We start from the raw sequence: 20,302 nt of genomic DNA on the forward strand, positions 1-20,302 counted from the left end.
CCTCCTCCTCCTCTGTCTCTAACAGAGCAGCAGTGTATGTGGACTGTCCTGCTGGCACTCTGTCCTTCTACAGAGTCTCCTCTGACACTCTGATCCACCTCCACACCTTCAACACCACATTCACTCAAACTCTTTATCCTGGGTTTAGGTTCAGTTCCTTGTTTCTTGGTTCCACAGTGTCCCTGTGCTGAGTGGAGTGTAAAGAGTGTCTCCTGTTACAGAAACACTCTGACTGTTGAACAGATAGTTCAGTCTGTACATGTCTGTCTCTTTCACTCACAAACACGTTTTCAGATTCATGGATTCAATCAGTTGATGTTTGAAACTCTTCTAAATGATTCCTTGTAAACTTCTTCCTCTTCAGTCACAAACAAACAGGAAGTGATGTCACATGTGTTCCTGTCCACACAGCAGAATGAGTCTATTGCTGACAGTGATGTACAAACAGAGTGAGCATTTCTGAGGCCCAAAATAAACTGAGTAGTTCACTGAATGAACAATGGACTGTGAGCTCAGTTCCTTCATCATTAGTATGGATTATATATGTATATGTATTATATTAGTATCATATATATCAGGTGCTGCTGCTTTCAGTCATTGTGCAAATGTGCTGTTTGTAAGCTTGTAAAGCTGCAGTCAGCTGAGACTGAAGAAGTCACCTGATCAGTGAGCAAACGTTTCTGAAAACGTCCAGATGAACAGAATCAACCTTTTGGGATCAGCCAGCAATGCAGCATCATTGTTGTTCAGCTTCAGAGGTTTGCAGGAATGAACTGATGACCAGAAACAGCTGCAAAGTCCAAGAAAATACCAGCTGGAGTTCAGCTGCATTTGAAGAAGTCAAAGAAAAGTAAGGATGGCAAAGGGCGACGTTTTCTTCCAAAGAGCTGCAAACATGGTCGACGCCTCATTAGAAGAATCATCTGGACGTTTGTGAGGAACTCTAACCAAGAAAGCAACGTCACACAGATCCAACAGACAGTTTCCATGACTGCAAGTGTTGAGTGGAAAAATGCTACATTGCATTATTGCATCCTCTCACCACAGGAGGCGCTGTTGGCACCACTGATTGCTGATCAGCTGTTCTCTGATGATCTGATTGATACTGTGAATAACGGGACTCACTGAACTCTGTGACACAGTGAAGATTACAGAGTTTAACTTCACCCTTTAAGACTGACCACAGAACCAAGTCCGCCAGAGCTTTTGTTATATTTTTACATGCTGTGGAGCCATTTGTGGGAGCATTTCAAGTTGCTATACATCAATACAACTGTTATAGCCCTAATTTTAATAATATGTATGCATTAAGTCCATAGTAACTACATAAACTGCAAAAAAACCTCTGCTCATCCATCTCTGTGTGTATCAGGATACATTTGGTTCATAATACACAGAAAAATCAGAGTTATTACCTGTAATAAATGTGAAAGATTCCTGCAGTGATAACCAGGCAGGACTGAAACACATCCAAGCTGTCACCACGGTAACAGCACCGCCCATCCACAGGTGAGGGGAGGAGCAAAAAGAGGGACTTTGACCATTTTATACTAAAAACACTCAACTAATGTTTCTAATATGAAACAAATAAGCCCACATTAATGTGAGCGTTTATTAAATAATAATAATGATGATTTCCTCCTGATCTCATTTCCACAGCAGAGAAAACTGTGGTGTATATTGAGGTGGAGGGTGTGGTCTGTGGCTCAGGTGTAGAGTGAGGGTGGGGTGCACCACAGCAGCATGCTGGGACTGCTGAGGGTGGAGGAGGGAGTGATGATGACATCAGAGCTGCAGCACAGAGACCAGTGAACACACAGTCTGTTCATCTTTGCATAGATACAATATACAGCACAATATTGAATGACAGACACGCTGTGGGAGCTTCCACAGATACACTGACGTCAGCATCCAGAGTCCTCCTGCTGCTCCCCCCTCAGAGCCCCGTGATCAGCACCAACACATTCAGTTAGATGACAGAGTCCAGCTGCAGCTAGAATCAGCTCCCCTCTGTGAACAACAGCACAGCGTCAGTGTTTCACACTCAGTGAAAGGAGGAAACAGCAGAAGAACACCATGTGTGCTACGTTTCCCAGGACACACTACAAACTGCACAAATACAGAGCAGCACGTGGAAGGACCTGGAGCTGCATTTACAGAGCTGCAGACAGCGTGATGTCCTGTATGGACAGGTGGAAGGAACCAAGTCCTCAGCTGGAACACTCGTGTTTGTCCACAGACAGGAAACACAGCAGGAAACTTCCTGACAGAAGTGCAGCTCATGGATAACACACTTCCTGTCAGTCAGAATGAGGCTGCAGCCAAACACAGAAAGGTGTTTTTGTCCAGATGAGCCCAGAGAAGAAACACGAGTGTTCACAGACATCAGAAGCTCAGAGAGGTGAAACATGAGGTTGGAGTCCTCGTCAGCATCCAGAAGAGCTGCTGTGAAACCCTGAGTACTCATGACAGACTCTGATGGCACAAACACATCATGATTCAAACAGAAAGACAAACATGGAGCTCCTGATCCTCCTGCATGAGAACAAGCTGACATGAGCGCTGTGTCTGAGAGTGTCTCCCTGTCACAGTGACAATAACACAGCTGCTGCTCACAGTCATTAAACTGACCTGAGGTCAGCTGTGCTCCTTACATATGAACCATGTGACCTCACATCAGTGCTGTGGATGACTGTAGTCATAGAAGAGTAGAGCTGTAGCAGGTGGTGTGAGGAGGAGGTGGTGTATTCTAGTTAACGCAGTACTGAAACACTCCAGCAGAGGGCGCTGTTAAGTCCTTATTGTAACACAGTTACTGTGTGCAGTTAGACTTCATACATAATCTGCACTTATTTCCATCAGACATGCTGTCAGTAAATGATTGGTTTCTATTGATTCTACTTCCTGTTGACTCGTTTGATGACAGTGAAACAATCACAGCTGATTGTGTGATGATGTAAACTGTCACTGTTACATTCAGTGTGTGTGACATAATGTTAGTGCAGGCTGATAACAGCCTGGTTCTGTTAGAAACACATGAACGTGTCCATAGATCAGTGTGTGTTTAACATGAGAGCTTCAGCCCTGCTGATGTGTTAAATAAAGACATGCAGGAAAACTGATGAGACTCTGAAATAACTCTTTATATTTATAATGTAACTCTGCATCAAAAGAACAACAAAGGATCCCAGACAGGTTTCTGTGAACAAAGACCATTCTGATGTTTCTGTGTTTCTAACACTTTGACATTATTAGTAAACAGACTGCAGTGAGCAGCATTTATAAAGAGCTTCTATATAAAGATATGACAGCTGTTTGACAAGTTTATCACTCTGTGTTTGGACCTGATCAGTCCAGCTGTTTACTTGAAACATGTTCATTTACCTGTTCTGTTATATTCATGTTCTTGTCTCTGTTGAAAACACATTTTAATGTCCCTCAGATTTTTCTCCCAGATGAATAAATATAAAAATGACACAAACTGACTGCAGCTACTTTTTGTCCTTTCTGTCAAAAACCTTCATGTGACTCATGAGAGACACGTTTCAGCTGTTTGTGACAGATCAGAGGCCAACAAGTCATTTATAACACTTTCCATCATTGTTTAAAGTTCTCAGTGTTTCTGTGTTGCTGCGTATAGGATCTCCCAGCATCATCACTGTGCTGTCCAATCATTGTGTGCGAGGTTACCCTTATAGTGCGATGTGTGTTTGCACAAAGAGAAGCATGTGTGTCAAATATAAATAAGCACAGAACAGAAACAGCTGCTCGTTTCTTCTGTTTGGAGTCAAGTTAGTGTTTTGTGTCTTTGTTTGAGGCCTGATGTCGAGCAGAGGTGTGTGTAACTGCACTGCTCTGTTATATGTGTGAAGTGTGTGCTTCTCTTCAGCATCATCTTTGTCACTGCTGATTCCTTTGTGTCATCATGTGTTGAGAAGAGAGAACAGTTATAACGGAGGAGCAAAAGGAAGCCCTGAAATCTGCATCAACAAGGAAGTGTTGGCTCACCAGTGATCCCAGCAGAGCCACTGGTTTGGCTCCAGTTGTTCTAGATTCAATGATGTTGTTGCTACAGATACATGTCAGCATCTTTATTGAATTTAATATGAAGCAGAAATGGTGTCATTAGGAGAAGAAGAGGAGAACAAGTCCGGCGAGGAGGCAGCAGCTCTTAAAGATGAAACAGCAGCTCAGCCCTGAGCTCAGAGAGCTGCACATGAAAAAGCTCCTCAAGCAGATCCTGTCAGAGGTTTGTCATCAACAGGAGGAACTGTTCACATCATAGGATGAAGATGCTGTCAGCTGGATGAAGAAGGTTATTTAATGCAAACGTTCACACTGAAGTCAAATTGTTGTCGTGTTGAACAGATTCATGTACTGATCGTCTCCAGAATGTTAGAAGAGCTTCAATGAATCATTAGAAACAACTTACAGCTGCACAGCTGTGTCAAACACATCTGTGTGTCATTGTGGGATTGTTGTGTTTCTACATGTGACACACGTCTAAAACATGCACACAATCTGAACACAAACAGGGACTCATGTGTTCCCACAGCCAGATGCTGAGAGCCATTTCCTTGTAGTCCTGTGTCTACATACATGAACCATTAGATGTTATTGGAATGATTGTCAGCTCTGATAGTTTCATGTGTGTTTAGCTGGACGCTGTTTGATCCTCGACATGTTTAAAGGTGTCCAGTCCTGAGACACTGGGGCTGGAAACAGCTGTGATGTCATTGGACTGTCACACAGACAGAAGTGCATGAAGTGAGCAGCCGAGGAGCCGCTGATGTTTTGGATTCAACAGCATTTGAAAGGTCGACACAGACACATTTGCACACAGAAAGCTGAATCTGTCATATGCCACAGTGAACTCACTGTTCAGTGTTTTTCAGGAAGCTTCTTAACTGCCTCTGCTGCCAAACAAGCAGCTGATGTCCTTGAGAAGAAGCTGAAGAAGTCTTCAACAACAAATACAGGAAGTGGACTTTCAAATACTAGATTCACTTTAGACTCACAGAGAAATGACTCAACCAGCTGTGTTTGACTATATGAAAGGTCAGTGTGTGTCTGCACACAGACTGTTGTGTTGGACTGTTATTCAGTTGTCTGCTGAATGTTTTCAAATGTCTGCATCTCAGCTGTGATGAGGCTGGGGGTCATGGGAGGCCACCGTAGCAGCCTCTTCAACATCATGACATCATCATAAATGCTGCTGGACTGTCTGATGGGCTGACGGTGAAAAAGCCGTCGGGAAGGAAACAGAAGACGTTTCAGAGGCTGCAGCAGATTTCTTTGATTCGGGGCCTTTTTCAGCTTTATTGGACAGAGCAGTGAAGATAAGTGACAGCAAAGCAGAGAGAAAGGGGGCGTGGCCCGGGTCAAAGCCAGGCCAGCTGCTCTCCACCTCGTGGTCACCTGCTCATCCTAGTGAGCTCCACCAGCAGCCCTTTCACACACTTTACACTGTCAAACACTGTGTGTGGACCTCAGCTAACAACAGGCTACATTTAAGTCTGGACTACATGCTTTTATATTGTTTTTATTCCATCAGCAGCTCAACATCATGAGCAGCTTTGACATAAAGACATCAAACTCAAGCTGACTTTAAACTACTTTTAATACAGGGGCTCAAAAACAACAACATCTTTATTATATATCAGGACACAAAGTCATTTCATCTCAAAGGGAAACAGCTTTATTTGGAATAACCAGCACTATCAACTGGTTTGGGATCTCCACCAGTTTCATGTCTTTGCAGCTTCTCCAACAAAGTTCCTGTAAAATCAGCATGTTTGTCTTTATTGGTTTGATAGTGATTGATTATTCAGTCCCAATCTGCTGTCATCTAAAGAACAAAATGATGTTTCTATGAGTCACAAAGCTCCAGATGTTGTCGGCTTCACAAAGAAAACAAAGAACTTAAACACAAAGTGTTTGGAGCCAAAATGTTCCCAAGCTGCTCTTTTTGAAATGGCAGAGGTACAGTGGTGTCTAACAGCACACTGTGGAAGGCAAACATGTTATTGTTGGATGAAACTTCATGAATCCTTTGTAGATTTGAGCTGTTGGAGCCTTTCTTTTCTCTTCAGGTGTACAGATGCTGAGGAGGCAGGTGAAGCAGGTGGAGCTGTTGTGATGCTGGCAGAGGGTGTGTCTTAGTAACTCTGTGAGGCAGAACTGGATCCAACATTGTGGATGTGTTGATGTTGGAGCCATTAAGAGTCTCTGGCCACACTGTAGGATTTCCCTTTGATCCACTGTGGGGGCATTTTGGAGTCTGTCAGTGAAACTCTTCATGTTTGTGTTTGACTCCAGTTTATAGAAACAGAGAAATGTGTCATGCTTTTGTTCGGCCTCCACAAATACACACATTTGTTCATTGGTTGGACTTTTTGGAAGGAGACACATTGAAAACCATGTTAATAAGATCTTGTTGTTTCCTGTGGATCCGACACAGAGAGTGGACTTCAGACAGAAAGCGTGGAAGAGATTTTAGAGGCCGTGTGTGGCAACAGGAAGTTTCTGTGTGTTTGCTGATCTTACATGTGGAAAACAACACGTGATGTTTGTGAAGTTCTACAATGATCATTGTTCTCACAGCATTTTGAGTGGGAACAGTTCAAACTGGGAGTAGTGGGAGTTATTTACTGATTGAAACAAGCTGAATGTTTCTGTGACGATGAAGATCAGCAGCTCAGCTGATCAATGAACTGACATCTATCAGTCGTTTCATGAGATGAAGTCATCAGCAGACATTTGTTCTGACTGTGTGATGAATGTCAGAACGTCAGGGCTCTGCTTTAGTCACTGCTTGATGATCATTGGCTCATTGTTGAATCCAGGGCCCAGTCTGACCTCTGACCTTTGCTGCAGGTCTTCTGTGTTATCTCCACTTTCATGTCTGATCTTCTGCTGTATCGTCCAAAATAAACATCTGGATCATTTCCAACACTTCAGCAGATCTTTAGTTTGGGCAGTGCAGCACAGAATAACACATATTGTACTATACTGCCCACTTCCTGATCTTATTGGATCTGTGTGTGAGGTTGGTGAAGGAAACACATGTTTACTGAGTGAGTCGCTGCCATTAGGAACTAGTTTTTATATCACAGCCTGGAAATCACACAGGACCATTTCTGCAAGTGAAAAGTCGTCATTGGAGGAAAATCATTATGTAGTTTGTGCGACTGAAGAATTGTCCCAACTACATGTGCTGCTGACCCTTGACCTTTTCTTTAGGTGCACAGAGGAGTCTGTGGGAACATCCAGAACTGAGGCATCTTGTGTACAAACGTGTTCAGACCAGATGTCAAATGATGTCAGATGTCATCCGTGAATGGATGCAACTGTGGATCGTTCCAATAAAATGAGGCAGTTTTGTAAGTACAAGCCCACTACAACCCATCATCAACATTTTAAATTACATTATACATCTTCACTGATATAAAGCACCACTATTTTAACCTGATTCACTTTTTCCACCCTAACAGTTCATTCCTCAAATCAAACAAGATATTTGACCCTAAAAAAATGCATCAACAAATAATTTTGTAATAAAATATTTATTCTTCAACTTTTACAAGTGAAATCAAACAAGTGTGTTTAAGAGTGAAACCAGAGTGGAAGCTGCTCATATAGAGTCCAACCCAGGCTAAAGTAAGCTGAGTAGAGCAGCACCATCAAAGTGTCGGCTCTCTGAACACGGTGCAAGATCGCCATCTGCAGGACAAAACTAGTTTTTCTCGCCCTCCTCGTCAACATCAAGATGATGTCATCGTACAGCAACTGATTCCCTGTCCGTCTGGAACAAAGCATTTACATTAAAAAAGACATTTACAGAAAATACAAACACCAACAACACATCTCATCATCACATGATATTTTATTATTTATTATATTATATATTTTTATTGTACCATCAACATCAACAAACACCAGCATATTTTCTTTGAGATTGAGTAGAGTGGACCTTTCCCTTGGTTCACTTCCTGCTCGCAGCATCAGCTGACCTCTGACTTCCTGGTTAAGGTCTCTCAGCGTTGACTGGAATATCAAATCGGACTCACACCATGTTCTTGTAATGTGGTCATGTCTGTCCGCTGTTTGAAGAGCATCTCTGGCCTAAACACAATAGGAAGAACAACAACACGGCAAAAAAAACCAACACATTTCCATATTAGATGAAGGGCACCGTAACTGGAAATGGTAACATTCATCTGATGCTGCTTTGGATTTATCTTCTGTTTTAGATCAACTTTGATCACTTCGACCCATCTTAAGTCCGTTTGTTCTTCTCACTCACTAACGTCTCGTATGATTTCAGATCCCTGCTGTTCCCCAGCTGCCCTGTAGGTGGCCTCAGTGTGTCTCACACCATTTACAGATGATTACAGGTCGTTTACAGTTCAAACAGGTCCAACATAAGAAATATGTAGAAAATATCCTGCTATAACAGTTTGGGTCAAAGTGCAGATGTTCCAGATGTTCTGAGTCTGTCTGTGTTTCATGTTAACATGTAGATGTTGGACCAAAGTGAAGCTTTTTGATGTGACAGCAGGAATGTGAAGTGTAACTCTGAGCTGTAGGAAATGAAACTAAACGGACTTTTTCTCCTTTATTTATAGGAAAGTGTAGGAGAGCAACAGATGAACAAGCGTTACTGTAACAGGAAACATCAGAGGACCTTTATGTTCATCATCATCACTGTTTCCTTGTTCTGTCACAAACACACAACACTTCCTGCTCTCTCTCTGATGGATCTGATTGGCTGTTTCATTCACAGGAGGTCAGGGCGTCACACAAACAGCTTTAACTGCACAACGACACACTTTAAATCATCTGCAGACAAACCTGTGTGTTTGATTTATGAAGAAATAATAAAGACGTGTGTACAGCTGTCCATGAAGCAGCTTCTCACACAAACTCTGACACTTCAGCCACTTTAATTCCTGCAAAGCTGCGTAATAAAGAGCTGTGACTGCTATGAGCTGCTGATGATGACTGCATGAAGCTCTCAGCTGAAGCTTCTTTCATTTATTTTAATGTTAATGTCGCCTTTTTAAGTCTGTGTGAGGATTTTAATGACACACATTAAAGGAGCTTCTTTGATTAGAACCAAATTCATGTTGATTTTCAGCCTGAAATGATAAAAACTTTAATAATTCTGTTTATAATCATCAACCTGGAGACTAATGAAAAGTATAATAGTGAAAAAAAGCCTTTATTATTTGAGTAATGCCTGAATCTGCTCAGAGACAACACAGAGGTGTTGATGACAGTTTGACATTAACTGAATTAAAAACTAGGGCTGTCAAATGATTAAAATTTTTAATCAGATTAATCACAGCCTAAAAATCAATTAATCATGATTAATTGCAACTCGAAATATGACCAAAATGTGTGCAAACATACGGACAGATAGCGGATTTTTACACACTTGTTAGTGTTATTTAATGCTAAGACCACGCTGAGTGGCCTGCGTTCACTCAGCGTGGTCTGACGTAGGCTGGGTGTTGTGCTGGAAGCGAATTAATCACAGCCTAAAAATTGATTAATCGCAACTCGAAATATATGTGTATATGTGTGTATATATGTGTAAAAATCGGGACAGATAGTGGTTTTTAACACACTTGTTTGTTTTATTTATTATTAATTGTGAGTACAAACAGTACAAGCAGAACAGGGCTTCAAATAATTGTGAGGGATTTTTACTGAATGTTTTCCACCCGTTTAAATCTAGCACATTGTTTTATCCATATACATCTTCAAGTTCACAGAACATAGGCCTAATTCAACAGGCAAAATAGAAAAAATCTCCAATCATCCTTTTGGGTAAGGTAGATTAGTGCAAAAAAATATGAACAACAGTGAAAAGTATTGTTTAAATCACATTCAACCATAGAACAAGCTCTAAACACACGGTCCTCTGGTCTACTCATCCTTCAGCCAGTTGCTGAGACAAACCAACTTGTCCACGTTCTCTGAGTGCAGAGCAGACCTCTTCTTGTTCACAATGTGCCCTGCTACAGAGAACAGCCTCTCACAGGGCACTGTGGAGGCAGGAGTGGCCAGGTATCTGCGAGCAAGGCGGGCCAGCTGGCTGTGGGCTCCTGCATGAGCTGCCCACCACTGTAAGGGACAGTCCTCTAAGGCAGTGCAGGGCTCTGCTCTGTAGCGCTGTATGGCTCTGTCCTGCTGTACCTCCTCCTCTGACTCAGAGTCAGAGTCCATCTGCAGCAGGCTCAGCCTCTTCTTGGCTGGACCTTCTTCTGCAGTGTGTGATCTTCTAGGAGAGTCTTCATGCAGCATGCCTGCCAGTGTGGTCCACACTGCTTCTCTGTCAGTCTTGGGCACACTGCGTAGGTCTTTAAAACGTGGGTCCAGTGCAGTTGCGATCTGGAGCCATGCATAGTTGGTATGTTCCTGGCGGGAAGCAAGGTCTTCCTTAAACTTCTCTTTAAACCTCACCACATATGCAGGGTCCTCATCAGTTACTTCCATGACACGGCGCAGGTGGCAGAAGGCTGGTAGAACTACAGAGCAGGAGACGTAGGCCTCTCCTCCCAGCAGTTCAGTCACATATCTGCAGTGGAATACACACACACACACACACACACACACACACACACACACACACACACACACACACACACACACACAGATAAGACAGCAAATTAAAAAAAGCTTTTTATTACTAGGTATTAAGACATTTTCATAATAACAAAACTGATTTAAGATGTATGTTTGATACATTTAATCTAAACCTACAATTATGGTCACAATGACAGGCTCACCTGCAGGGCTCTAGAAGTGTCTTCAGTCTCTGGAGTTTGTCCCACTCTGGAGGCGTCAGGAGGACAAGTTTATGCTTTTGTTTAACCAGAGTCGCGGTTACTGCAGTTTGGTTGCGGATCAAGCGCTTCACCATCTCCAGCGTGGAGTTCCAGCGTGTAGGCACGTCCTGGGCCAACGGCTCCTGCTTGCGCCCCAGTGACACCTGCTCTGCGTTCAGCTCTGCTGTGTTTGCTGGGCTGTGCTTAAAATGGCCAACAATTTTGCGGCATTTGGCCAGCGCAGTGACAAAGCCACTGTCTGCGAGACTCACTGTGATGCATCTCTGTAGAATGTGCGCGGTACACGGCATGTGATTGAATGGCATGATGCGAGCCGCAGCGATCATATTGCGCGCACTGTCCGTGCCTACTGTTGTCACCTTCTCCTCAATTCTCCACCTGCGAGCAACAGTCTGGAACTGCTCTGCACAAGCCTCCGCAAAGTGCCGCTCTTCCGTTTTCATTATAGTCAGCGCAAAGGATGTCAGACCCCAGGCTTCAGTGATTAAATGCGCAGTAACTCCCAGGTAATTGTTATTACTCAATGATGTCCAGTGGTCTCCTGTCAGAGCCACGCATTCTGTGTGAACTAAAGCCTCTTCTTTTTTCTTTTTCTCCGTTTCATACAGTTCGTGGATTCGAATTGTTATTGTGCTTCTCGCTGGGGGCTTGTAGGACGCGTCCTGAGATGCAACCTTTAAAACATCCGCAAAGCCCTTGTCCTCCACAATGCTTAGCGGTCTGCAGTCCTTTGCTATCCATTTGGCTATATTGTCGGTCAGTTTGTCCAAAGAAGACTTACCGAGTGGCCTGCGTTCACTAAGAGTGGTCTGACGCAGGCCGGGTGAAGCTGCTGCCCCGACAAACGCGTGTTTGGCATTAAGGTGGTATTTTAAGGTCGAATTTGAACGGTGAAATTGAAACTCTTTACTACAGTGAGTGCAAATTACAACGCGTTTGTTTATTGTCCCATCTATGTTCTTCTTGTATTTGAATTCCCCATCTAGAAGGCCATCCTGTTCCTGCTTCTCCATTTTCAGTGGCGCGGTAAACAAATCAAGTGGAATTATGGGAGCGACTTTTTTTTTTTTTTTATCTGCGTGTTGCGCTAAATAGTTAAATATTCTAACGTAATTAATTCCAAAATTTAATTATCGCAATTAACGCGTTAATTTCGACAGCTATATTAAAAACAAAGTGCTCTTATTGTGAAAATCTGCCTCCTACTTCTTTAAATCATTTTTATGTATTTTTTAACGTCACAGTGAAACATTGAGGCATTAATCTGACACAGTTTGATCAGCAGCTGTGTTTTCACTGACGTTTCACTTTGATTTGTTCAGACTGAGCAGAGAGGATCGGTTCTCTGTGTGCGCACTGCTGAGAAACACAAGCTCATTTCTGCTGTTTCATGAAAAGTGTTATGGAGGAACAAGAAGTTCAGCCTCTAAACTCTCAGCGTGAGGACTGAGTGAAGAGTTTCAGAGCAGAGAGTTTTGGCTCACAGCTTTTAGCGTCTACACAAAGAGACGATTACGCACTTGATCTGAGAACATCTCCACCTCCTACAAACAAACTCTCCTACGAGCAGCTGTCACAACCACAACAGGCAGAAGACTGGATTTCTTCAGGTCAGATTTACTGCAGTTTGCATAAATTGTGTGTCACAGACATTGTAGTTCACATTTGTGTGATTCGTTTAAATCTTCTCCTCCTGAAAGTGAAACTCTTACAAACACATCAGGCCACAACCTGCTGCAGGTTGTGCAGCAGGTTGTGAACATCGATTCATTAATGTTGAATTCTCTGCAGCTGCTCTGTTGCCATGTTGTTGCAGTACCGTATTTTCACGACCATAAGGCGCACTTAAAAGTCTTAGATTTTCTTCAAAAAGTACGGCGCGCCCTATAGCGCAGTGCCCCCTATGTGTTGTAAGGAGGACGTAGTAGAGAACACCATGAGAACGTTAAAGGGTGAAGTGTGGGCGTTGATCGTATATACCGGGACAATCGCACATACGTGTATAAAAGAACAGGTATGTGCGTTATGCAGGACATCGTTGTTTTAACAACCCTGAAAATGGCAAAGAGACACGCTTACGAAGCACAGTTTAAACTGAAGGCCATCAGCTACGCGGAGGAACATGGAAATCGAGCAGCGGCGAGAGAATTTAAGGTTAATTTAATGAATCGATGGTTCGCACGTGGAGGAAGCTGGAAAACAAGCTCCGACAGGTCAAGAATACGCAGCTGAGTTTCCGCGGACATAAGGCGATTGATAGAGGATTTTTATGAGTGGTTAGAAAAAAACTGTTCAAATGCAGGAATAGTCAGTGCAAAAAGGTGGAGAAATACAAAATAAAATATATTGTCCAGCTTGGCAAGGCAAATGCACCCCTGATTTAATAAATGCTTTAAAAACCGCTTTGCAAAAAGAGCTATATGTGGAAAAAAGTCAGAAGAAAAAAGCAAAACGTCTAGCAGAATGGCATCTTTTCAAAGTGATGATGACAGACGTAGAAGACGTGGAGAGGAAGGAAGTGAAACAGATGAAGCGGAAGTTTACAATATAGAACAACTGCTGCTAGGGTCAGAAGCCAAACCAACAGTTGTAGTATATGTGAACGGTGTGCCGTTAAAAAAAAATGTTTTGAGACACAGGAGCTTGTAAAACTGTTTTAACTGTAGAAGTCCCAAATGTAACATTTTCAAAAAACACTATAATTGTGAAATCAGCCTCAGGACATGTGACAAAACAGCATCTAACCGATCCCCTTTTTATGTCACATAGAGATAGTGGCCGTGGCTGCAAAAATCAGTGCATTTATGACCCATCATGCCCAGATTGTATGAAATAAATAAAAGGAAATCATTCATATGAAGACCTTTTCTAAAAAAAAAAAAAAAAAAAAAGAGAGATGCATAAGGTAGATTAAGGCTGTATCATTGTACAGCCAAGGAAAGTGTGTGAAAAGATAAATGTTTCCATCCTGGAGGTGGGTGAGACTGCAGCTCATTCACGTCCTTGATGGATACAAAATAAAATATAATAATAAACTACTTGGTTCGACATGCAACAGAGAGAATGCATGTGACTGAAGGTTGGATCTGAGATGAGGCAAACAGAAGACCAGTCTAAAAGTAGGCACAAACCTGTTCAGAGATGAAGCAAATTGTACAGATTGGATGAATTATAAATTATCTGTTTGCTGAGTAAGATGATCCTAACTATTAAATTGTCTCAGTAGTAGTATAGTGATATACACTAGTAAAATATTGTAATATACTATTGTTACTATATAGAGAGAAAAAGATGATGATATTAATAATGATATAAAATTAATATTGACAAGAAGTATCCTAGTCAGTATGATGTGAGATGGACAATTGTTATGAAGTAGTCTGCACCAAGCTTAAGGTTTGCTCAAACTCAGTATAATGACATATGAGATGAAGAAAATAAAGGCAATATCTAAACCAATTAGGTGCATAGAGGCACTTAACCTGCTTGAAAACCTGTCATTTATCCTAGATAAATATTACTGAGATACAGAGCACATCTATAATAACAACTAATAAGCCAAACCCTGTAGATAATAACTAAACCTACAGGATTATGAAGCTGAATTAAATGTGTGGACACCGCTAAGTTAATGAGCATGTTACACATTTTCTTTTATTTTTTATTTATTGGTTTTTTATAGCAGAGGCTGCATGCTATTAAAAGCCAACACATGCAGCTGTCTGTGAGCTCAGTTTCCCCTCACACTTCTGCTTTGTTTCTGGCAGCATTTTTCTTTGTCTTTTTGTGTCCTGACTCATGTATGTTTTTGTTTTTTGATTATTTTGTTGGTTTGGAAACAAATTTGTGCCGATACTTGAGGGATTGGGTGTGACGGGTACAAAATACTAAATAATAATAACACTATGAAAGTTGATAGTAGGGTGAGTGCAAGGCGGTGTGTGAAAAGAGGAAGTCTGAGAGAGAAGTGCGTGCGTAGGCAAACTGCAGAGTATGTGCGTCAAAAGAGGGTGTATTGTTTTTACATCAAGGTTTAGTAGAACTAAAGTAGAACGTCACAAACAAACAGATAAAAAAGTAAAATGAAGAGAAAAAATAACTGACAATTACATTAATGAATAGAAAACACACATACACAAAGTGCCATATGTGAAATTATTCTAGGAAAGAATCAGAAGTGGGATAGTTTAATATAAGATGCAATGAAGGAAGCAGCTTACACTCCTTTAATTTCCAGAGCCAGTGTGTTCCCTCCCCTGCCCACTTGGCCCCCGTATCAGGCGAGTATGGAAGGCTGGATAGCCCATGACGGGTAAGATCCCACCTCGAAACCCTGGGACAACCTAAGGCAGGCACAGTCACGATTACTCGGCCTCACTCAGTCCCTGTGAGCTCAGACTCACGGGTGAGATGAAGTGAAGAAGACGGGACCTCAAGGGTAAAGCCGCTGGGCTAAGGCGGAGGTGGAAAGTGGCAAGTGGAGCCCTAACTTCTGGCTGAGGACAAGGAATGCTGCTATTTAAGGTGGGAAATCAAAATTTGGGTTAGTAAATTTGGGAAGGAGAAAATTGACTGTTTAAAGGCAAAATTATGAAGGAGTCTGACACACTGGAAAAGCAACATATGCAAATTCACATACACAAACATAAAATACATTTGAGTTTGAAATTGAGGAACTCAAAGAAGCTATATGACAAAGTGAGTTATGAAAACAAAAAGTGATTAAAGTAGTTTTAAAAGAGTGACTTAGGAGTGCTCTGGGACTAAGTGATCAACAGTAGTGATCACTGTAGAAAGAAATAAAATAATTTAATAAGGTGGTAATGTTTAAACATATGTTTCTGTTGTTACAGCAACTCATTGAGAGATGACTCAGTATGCAAATTAGCTGAAGTGAGTGGTGACGGAGGAGCTTCCTGTGTGTGTGTGTGACTGAGGCTTTCAGAAGAGGAAGCATAGCAGACAAGAGAAGTGCAGAGTTGGGTAGGAAATTTATAGTTTAGTGATTATATGTTGTCGTAAAGGGGTTTTATGCTGAATTTAAGTATGTTAAAGGGGGTGATTTTTGTGTGCAAATTGTGTGGTTTTAATGAGACTTTCGGTGTATTGAGGGGGTGAGATTATGTGGTGGCAAAACTTGTGTGTTTAAGGTTGTTGTGGTGATGGGTTGATTCTGTCAGTAAGGTTTGGGCTGTTGTTGTTTTTGTTTTAATAGAGGGAGTTTTAGGAAATATGGACATGTCTGAGGGGCCCATTAGTTTGTAACAGTGCACTTAAAGGAAACCTGTCAGGTGATTTTGTTTTGTGTTTTGTGAGCTAATAATCAGCTCTATTTTTTCTCATTTCTGTTCTAAGCAGGCCTGCAACAGCGCTGACAAATTCTCGGGGAGAGCAAATAAAAGGGGGGCTTTCCAGATTACAATTGGCTGAGGAGAAAGCTACCTGTGGGGACTGATCAGGTCGTAAGTCCCTGTCCAAAATTGTAGGATTTTATGCGAGTCAATCCAGTCCAAAAGCATAAAGAAATATTTTCCTATGGAAAATAAAAAAAAATGAATGAGCTCATTTTGCTGAGGGTGGAGAATCTGATCGTGCGGGAAGCTCCACTATTAGCAAATATATGGTGTGACTGCATGTGAGTGAATGTGTGGCTGGGTGAGTGAGGATGCATAAATGTGGACAAACAATTGGCTTTTACCAGAGAAAATTTCTGTTTTGTTGACTGGGGTTAGATTATGGGATTATAGTATATTGTTGGGAGAATGCCAAATGTTAAAGGGGAAACATTTTTGATGTAACTCATGTTACCATTAATTGGAGAAACACATGACTGATAATTGTTCTGTTTCAAGTTTATTTTTATGACATAGATTGGATCATGAGTGGGGAAAAACTAAGCATTTTGAGTTTTGTATAGTATTGTGACACATTTCATGTGTCAAAATAAAAGGGGGAATTTAGGGTTTAATAATTTAATTGTTTAATAATTTAGGATCATTTTAGGACTTTTTTGGTTCTTATTATGCGTGATTATGTTTGGGGGTTTGTTGATCATTTGGATATGGTAAAACTGAAACTGTTATTTTTATGTTAAGGTTAAAGGATTAAAGAGGTTGTTTTCTTTTGGATCTTTTAGTAGAATAGGCGCTTATAATGATTTTCTGGTTAAAAAGGTGACTTAAGATTAGAGTAGAGGCACTTGCAGCAGCGACAATTCGTGTACAGGATGTTGATGATAGCGAGCAACCGGACGGGAAACCAGCGCTTAAAGAGTTTTAAAGGGATGAGTAACGTTGAAGAATATATATAAATACAAGTCAATAAGTTAAGAACATAATTAGGATCATGCTTTTGATTAAAGAGTCCCAAATAGGATAAGTTAGGGAGGTGCAGGAAAAGGTGTTTTGCTTCCTTTGCAGAAGATCCCGGCGAGGATCCTGGAGGCCCCGAGGCTTGATGAACCACATCAGACGAGACGCAAGAGGAGCACTAGAGACGTGCAACCTCACGACTCAATCTGGGGAACTGACGTACCAGACGAATTCAAACATGGACCAAAGGACAAAAAGTAATGCTTTCTCTATTCCCGTGGGCAGGAAATGCCAAAAACATGCTCAGGATAGAGACACTCGACTACCGTTTTGGACTGTTTCTGAATGCTTCAACAAAGATCAACAAGGCTCAGAATGAAGAAATCGATCCAGTGCGCATCACAATAATGCAACACCGAGTCGCATTGGACGTGATACTAGCCGAGAAAGGAGGCTTATGTGTGCTCTTCAACACGACTTGCTGCACATACATTCCTGATAATGTGCACTCCAACAATATGACTGACGCACTGGACGTGCTGCGACAACTGAGTCAAGCTCAACGACAGGACTACATCACTGGTGAAGAGGACTGGCTCACATGGCTTCTTAGTGGGTCATGGAAGACGTTGCTCATGAAAGGACTAGTACTCGTTGGAGTACTGCTCATACTCCTTTGCTTATTCTCAACATGCATATTGCCCTGTGTCCACAGAATGGTAAACAATATGTTCACCACAAAACTACTAGCATATGTCTCCCTACCCCAATACGAACCACAAGCAGAGATTGAACTTGAAGAAGATGAATTTTAACTGATGATCATGTATGTTTTCACCAAATGACATGCAAGTTGAAAATGTGACTAACAAGTGACTATGCATTGATTAAACCTGTGAAAAATATTAACAACAGGAGGGAATGATAGAGGATTTTTATGAAATACAATATAATCAAGTGTGTTTTATTTTCTAGTGTTCATATATTTTCACATAACCAAGCCTATTGTTAAACAAAACACAATGCATTCCTTACTTCAGTGTTTGAGATGTTTGACAAGACAGGATATACATGCATTCTTTACTTCAGTGTCTGTGATGTCAGATAAGCATGAATACTGCTGTGTCGTTATTTTTCAGTTTGTGTGCAGAGGTTAGATAGCTAAGACAATGCCTGAGCTCTCCCCTTTCCGTTAAAAGAGGAAGTGCTATGTAATCCATTTTGAACTATAAATAAAGCAAGCAGCCTGTACTCGTTGTGTCTGTCTTCTCAGAGGCATTCACCCGTGTACACGTTCTTAAACTCTGAGTCGGTCTGCAGTGTCTTATTTCTCTTACTTGTGAACAGATGTCTAAACCCCTGACAGCGATCATCGAGCAAAGAACGAGCGGGAGAAGCGTTTCGACGGTCACCATTCGGCTAAAAGCAGTTTCACTTTCACTTTTTATGAAACGGTGCCATTTTTCCATCCGGACCAGGACTACGGTAGCGCAGCAACTTCCAGCGGATTATAAGGAAAAGCTGGCCATCTTCCGCTCCTACTGCAGCAAACACATCGGCGACAAACACATCCAGCGATGGATGACCGATGGAGACCACAGTTTCACCAAGAGTGGAAGGCAGCGCCAGGAGAGTTACGCCACAATTTGCCAATGGATTGTAGATGCTTGGGCTAACATGTCTGCTGGCACTGTTGTTCGAGCTTTCGCAAAAGCCGGCATCATTTCCGAGGAGCCGCACGGCACGGAAAGTGACTCTGACAGTGAAGAAAGTGAACCTGGCATGTTTGATGGAGATTTAGCGCAGCTGTTCAATTCAGACACAGAGGATGAGGACTTCGATGGGTTTGATGATAAAAATGTGAGTACCAAACTTTGTTTTGCTCCTGCTTTAGTTTTAAATACGCACACTTGTATGCTTGTGTGTTGTTGATGATGACGATTACCGGCAATAGAAATGTGAGTAAGGTACCGAACTCAGGTTTGCTCCCGCTTTATTTTTAAATACGCATACGGTACTTGTATGCGCCCTATGGTCCAGTGCGCCTTATGTGTGTGTTAAATACAGTAAGGGCACACATAACTGAGACTGCGCCTTTTAGCACAGTGCGTCTTATGGTCGTGAAAATACGGTATATTAATAACTAACCTCGTGTTGTGGACAAATGATCTCAGTTGTTCTCGTATGGGCTCAAAATGTGGTCATAAATATTTTGTACTTGTAAAAAAGATTTGTGCGTGCGTAAAAAAGATTTGTGTGTGGACTTAGAAAAAAAACCCCTGCAAGTTACAAGTACGGATTTTGACCCTATTTTTCTTCCTTTCATCTGATTGGTCAATGTCATGTCAATCAACAATGTAACAATCCAATTAGAGAACAGATGGGTTTGGCTGTCGAGGGGCGCTTTTTTTTAACTGCAGGTCTTTGCCTGCATACATGCACATATGTCCCTCTGTGGGGGGTCACTCCCACTAGGTTTATATCTGGGACTCTCCACCATTTGACCTTAGAACTGAAGAAGCTTCTCGGATGAGAGGTGAAACGTCTTCAAGTAACTTAAAGAAGTCCAGACGCTTTTCTTTGCAAGCTCCTTTGACATTTGACCACGAGCAATCTTTTCTGGTTTGACGCCGTCTTTGTAGCCAGAAACCAGCTCTCTCCTCGGCTTCCTCCACTACACGCTTGCCCCACGCCAGTCTCCTCCGTCACTATAAAGGGGAGAGTCATGAGCTCCATCACCCTCACCTGTGCCGTCCAACGTCCCGCCACCAGCCTCCACTGCAGCAGGCCAGAGACCACACCCCTGCCACAATAAGTAAAAGTATATCCTTGCTGTACCCTTAATGCTAAATGTGCTAAATTAACCGCTGCCTTTGCCCCTTTGGGATTATTCTTATGTCACTGGGATGTTGACCTTTGACCTTCACATTAGAGAGATGGGCAGACATAATTAGTGTATGAATTTTAAAGTAACAGGTAATAAAGAGAGTGCAGCAAATGTAGTCAGGTTTATTACTCTGTATCACACATGAGTGCCCGAGGGAGGCGGGGCTGACTGGGGAGACACAGGAAACAGAGAGACAGGGCTGACTCGACATGAAACGATGAAACGTGGGACACGGGAACAGAAACTAA

At 42.0% G+C, this 20,302-nt stretch overlaps 2 protein-coding genes across 2 annotated transcripts in view; one reads left to right on the forward strand and one right to left on the reverse strand.

Moving 5' to 3' along the window:
• Positions 1 to 499, forward strand: part of LOC143415862 (neoverrucotoxin subunit alpha-like) — a 27,273-nt gene extending 26,774 nt beyond the window's left edge. Inside the window, exon 6 of the mRNA XM_076881278.1 lies at positions 1 to 499. This exon is cut by the window's left edge and continues 351 nt beyond it. Within this exon, the coding sequence (XP_076737393.1) occupies positions 1 to 191 (191 nt within the window). The 3' untranslated portion in view covers positions 192 to 499.
• A 9,176-nt stretch (positions 500 to 9,675) lies between these two features.
• On the reverse strand, positions 9,676 to 11,299 carry LOC112432794 (E3 SUMO-protein ligase ZBED1-like). Its single transcript, XM_024801248.2, has 2 exons — positions 10,797 to 11,299; positions 9,676 to 10,585 (listed from the first exon to the last, which is right to left on the reverse strand). Exons 1-2 carry the CDS (start codon positions 11,297 to 11,299, stop codon positions 9,934 to 9,936), a joined length of 1,155 nt encoding a protein of 384 aa, XP_024657016.2. The 3' UTR covers positions 9,676 to 9,933.
• Between the last annotated feature and the right edge of the window lie 9,003 nt (positions 11,300 to 20,302).

The sequence above is a fragment of the Maylandia zebra genome, unplaced genomic scaffold (assembly GCF_041146795.1).
Source record: "Maylandia zebra isolate NMK-2024a unplaced genomic scaffold, Mzebra_GT3a scaffold11, whole genome shotgun sequence".
Taxonomy (NCBI): Eukaryota; Metazoa; Chordata; class Actinopteri; order Cichliformes; family Cichlidae; genus Maylandia; species Maylandia zebra.